This window comes from Danaus plexippus, chromosome 6 (assembly GCF_018135715.1).
Source record: "Danaus plexippus chromosome 6, MEX_DaPlex, whole genome shotgun sequence".
Classification (NCBI taxonomy): Eukaryota; Metazoa; Arthropoda; class Insecta; order Lepidoptera; family Nymphalidae; genus Danaus; species Danaus plexippus.
Window position 1 is genome coordinate 10,268,522 of NC_083540.1, and position 4,538 is coordinate 10,273,059.

At 30.1% G+C, this 4,538-nt stretch overlaps 1 protein-coding gene across 1 annotated transcript; it reads left to right on the forward strand.

Annotated features, from left to right (window-relative positions):
* The first annotated feature begins 1,368 nt into the window (after window positions 1–1,368).
* On the forward strand, window positions 1,369–3,304 carry LOC116779014 (uncharacterized). The gene has a single exon (XM_032673145.2). It carries the CDS (start codon window positions 1,434–1,436, stop codon window positions 3,264–3,266), a length of 1,833 nt encoding a protein of 610 aa, XP_032529036.2. The 5' UTR covers window positions 1,369–1,433; the 3' UTR covers window positions 3,267–3,304.
* The last annotated feature ends 1,234 nt before the right edge of the window (window positions 3,305–4,538 follow it).

The window sequence follows — 4,538 nt, forward strand, 5'->3', positions numbered from 1 at the left end:
TTTATACCAAACCACGGTTTAACTTAATTTACACTTGTGATAATTAACTTAAAAGTGACACAATATTTATCAATAAAATAAAGAAGAATAATGAGAATAAAAACGAAATGACCAAAACAATAAAAATATAAAACCATTAATTGTTAAATTAATTAATACTTAACAATTGTTTGAAAGGTTGGCAACAGTTTGTTATAGTCTTACTTGGCACAAACTTCAAAATAATCATCTATTATTCTTTGATTTACTCAATCTAAATAGCAATAACTTTGGTGAGAGTAAGTTTAAGTCAAACTTTTCAGTTTCTTGAAATCTTCGTGTTTGATGTTAGAGTCATCAAGTATGATAAAGAAAATAAAAAAAGTAATTAAATCGAAAGAGTTTAATCTTTTTATGTATGTGAATGTATATTTATACGTTTTGTTTAAATAAAACTAATATTTTCGGATATACTACGCGTTTTTTTATTATTTTAAAACAACGAACTCTCGAAGTTTCGGCTCCTTTGCAGCAGCCGTGATCGCAGGCAGACGAGATGAAACGTTTTGTTTCTAATTGAAATCGTCAGTGAGAAAAATAATAATATATTTTTTAACTAAATTATGAAAAAAATGATACTTATAAAACAATGTATCTCTATTATACTATCTACGAATTCTTAGAACCTCTTTATAATTTAGGTTTTCTATGCGCCTGATATTATATTATAACGTCACTTTTTCTTTTCATGTTTGTGTTGTCGTAGAAGATATTTACCTACTTTTTAAAAGACTTCTAGACGTTTCTAGAAAGAAAAGGAATATAATGAATTTATTACGAAAAGATGTTATTAGAGAATTTGTTTATTTGTTAATAAGGTGACGTAAAAGTATATTTAACTTGAATAATTTACTTAAGTAAGTTATCAAACAAATGTGTTTAACATTAAGGTCCATCTAAATCGGATTACAGACTACGAGGTAGCGGAAAGAGTCCAGAGTAAGCTCCTTAAGGAAACTCAATCCATGATCGAGTCTCGGTTTCCATTATAACTAATCTTGTTACATTTTCTAATAAATTAAAATGTCGACTTGGTCATATTATAATATCTGAGAAAACTGTATATATAGTGTTTCATCTCGTCTGCCAGTGATCACAGTTGCTGTAGAGGAACCGAAACCTCAACATAATGTAGTCAGGAAATAAAAAAAATGCGCAGTATTCGAAAACCTTCGTTTCATTGAAATACATGATCAATATAAATAACTTTTTAATATTCGTTGCCATCGAAATGTCCAAGGAGTTTAATATATTTTCTACAACTTTTTGCAGTGGGGAAGTTTTTAAATACTCTTAAATATTGAAAGAAGAACAAATTTATGACTTTTCAATAAATGACTTTTCTTATTTCACAAAATTATAATTCCTAATATTTTGAAGATAAATTTATAATAATGGATAGTAGTGAAAGTAAAAGTCTCGATACTGAATATAAACGTTATTTAGAAATCATGAGGCCTTACGTCGGTCAATTATTGGATCAGGAAGTTATTCAAATTTGTAATTCTTGGATTCAAAGACTTTCAAATTGTAGTGAAACCGAAAAAGTTTTACGAAATAAATATATCTTCTGTCTTTGTTATCAACTCGCAAGGGGAGTGTTAGATGAACCATTCATCAACTTCCCAAAGTCCAAAGAAACTCCGCTATCTCCGTTACCGGAAGACACGTATAGTGTCGAGTCAACAGAAGTGGAATGTCTGGTCTTAGACTTGGACAACACAAACACAAAAATTCTTTATAATAATCAAAATAATATAAATTCAGCCACAGCAAATTTTTCTCTTTATAGTGACTATTTAACAGACCAAAGTAAAAATGAATTTTTAAGTGAGAGTAATAAGTCTATTACTTTGGGACAATGTGAACCAGAACCAATATGCAAACAAAGCGTTCTGTGCTATAACTGTCCCAAAATGACACCGAAATATAACACTGATGAAAGTATTTATCAATACAGGGCAAATAATCTCATACAGAAATTACGAGAAATAAAAAAGCAAAATTTATTGCTTCATAACGAGTTGGAAAATTTAAAAAAATCAAAACAGCGCAATTTGATTGATGACTCTCGTGACGATATTCTTAAAGTAGATCAATCAACAAGTTCCTATTTAAAATGCCATGAAAGTACCACTACATTAAAAACTCTAAAAGAAAAACTGCATGAGGTCCAGGAAGACAGAAGTAACCTTATAGAAACAATAAGTATTTTACAAGACAAACTCGATAACATTACTGAAATGAATAATCATGAAAAAGAGACTTTAGAAGCCAAATATAAACTAGACACTATAAAAATTAAGACTGAAATACGTGAAGAGGTAAAAAGTAATTACGATAAAAAATTGGCAGACGTTAGAGATCAATATGAAGAAAGGATAAAAAATATTAAAGAAGACAATCTTAAGGAATTGGAGAAGATTGAAAAAAATAAGGAATCCGTTATTGCTGAAAAAGATAAGATAATAAAAGATAAAGATACCGAAATAAACCAATTACTTACTTGCATTGAAAATCTTAAACAAAATCAAATTTCGTTGTTAAAAAAGTTTATAGAAAGTCCTCATGAAGAAACTGAAGCGTATCATTTAAAAACAAAAACTGATGAATTAACTAAACGCTTAACCAAAATAGAAAAATCTAAATTTCGTTCGTCTAAGGCGTATGAAGCAAAGATAACAAATTTGCAGCGAGAAAAACATTTAGGCGAATGCTCTTTGCAGTTGCAATTACTGAAACAGAGAGCACAATTAGTGGGCGAGTATGCTGAAGAACATCAAAATGAACTCTCTACTGCATTGGACAAACTTGAAAACAAATATAAAGACATAGTAGCCAACGTACAAGCAACCGCAGTACAGAGACGAATTCAAGACCAAATGGCATTAGAATCAATAATACAGGCTGTCTGTGGCATAAGAAACGAAGGCTTGTTTATGAACAGAACACAAACAACGTGTCCCAGCCAACTGACCAGTAAATCAAAACGTAATCCAACGAGGGATGGCGAACAATGTGACAACGAAGCGACCAGACTGTGTCGAGAGAGAGAGAACAGAGTCGGGAGTGTGATTGTTGGAAATAAATCGTATGGTGAAGAGAGCTCCGTCGGCGGATACGATCTGGATAGTGATAAGCTTGGAGTCTTTTTTGAGAGAGTTCATATTCCTCAGAGAGACACGGGTGAGGATGATGACAAAAAAATAAATTTGAAAACTACTTAGTAATTAAATAACATACGCAAAATATGCTCTACCCAACAGTGAATAGTAATTCAAATGCAAACTTTTATAAGAAATATATTATTATAAAATTTATTTATTTGATTCAGATGTACTGTAATTACCCCACTTATGATTATAAATTAAAATATGTAAATTTTTCTTCACAATAAAGGCGATCATCTGAGTTTTCAGCATCCTACTGCACGTATTTGCACGAACAACATCTGATACAATTTTAAACACTTTATCTGAGTTAGCAACGTTTTTGATTTATTTTATCTTAGCGTTTTATCAAGAAAGAGTTTTCTAAATAGCCGCTTGGCCCAAAAATTATGCGGAGAGATAGGAAATAGAATTATTCGCCATTTTCATTTGAGATAAATATGAAATATTACTACGGAAGGACATTATAAGACGCGAAGGGTTGCATAGAATATTACCATGAAAAAATATTTTTGGTGAAATTTCAAACTGAAGATTCTTTAACGTAGTATTAAAGAGATAAATTTACAATTCAATGTTTTTTGTAACCAAAATAATTAGTAATTTTCAATTTGCTAATGTCAAAGACAAATTTTTTTCGTTAACTTAGTTTTAATCTAGTGAAATTATAAAGTCCTCACACGAGTAGCATAATTTTCTATTTGATATAGTATATGATTTAATAGTTATTTTTTATAAATTTTAACTAATTAATTAATTGTTGAAATTATAAACACGGAGGTGTTATATTTGTCCCAACAGCCAGTCGCCTGTAACTACTACCAGCTACTGTCAAAATAACAGTGCAACATAATTTGAAAACTTAAATATAATGAACAGGGTATACGTATTTATACCGCAATCAATCTTTCCAATCTTTATATAGACAGTTTGTTTTATTCAAATATATCTTTCATAAATTAGTAATCCATTAGAATACTTTATTTGTATCAGAAATAACCCCTCTGCACGTATTATTTCAAGCTCCATACGAACTCTTATGTTAGCAACTACTGTTATAGTGATGCTCTTTTCTCTGGAAATGGTTATTCGACGAATCAAAACAAATTTTCGTATGGTATCTAAGGTTTTGTCAGGACAATTTTAACTAATCTTTAATAAGTTTGTTTTCCTAAATCATTTTACAGTATTTCTCTGCAACACTTGTTCGATGAACATTCTCTAAGAAAAAAGTCATCTGCGTATACGTATAGTCGTGTACGACAATTTAAACATTACTTCTGTGTGAAAACTTTATTTGTCAGAACTATAGATCATCTCGTTAGGAAA

Excerpts from the sequence above, each read along its gene's own strand:
- LOC116779014 (XM_032673145.2), top strand. The coding sequence starts at position 1,434 with ATGGATAGTAGTGAAAGTAAAAGTCTCGATACTGAATATAAACGTTAT.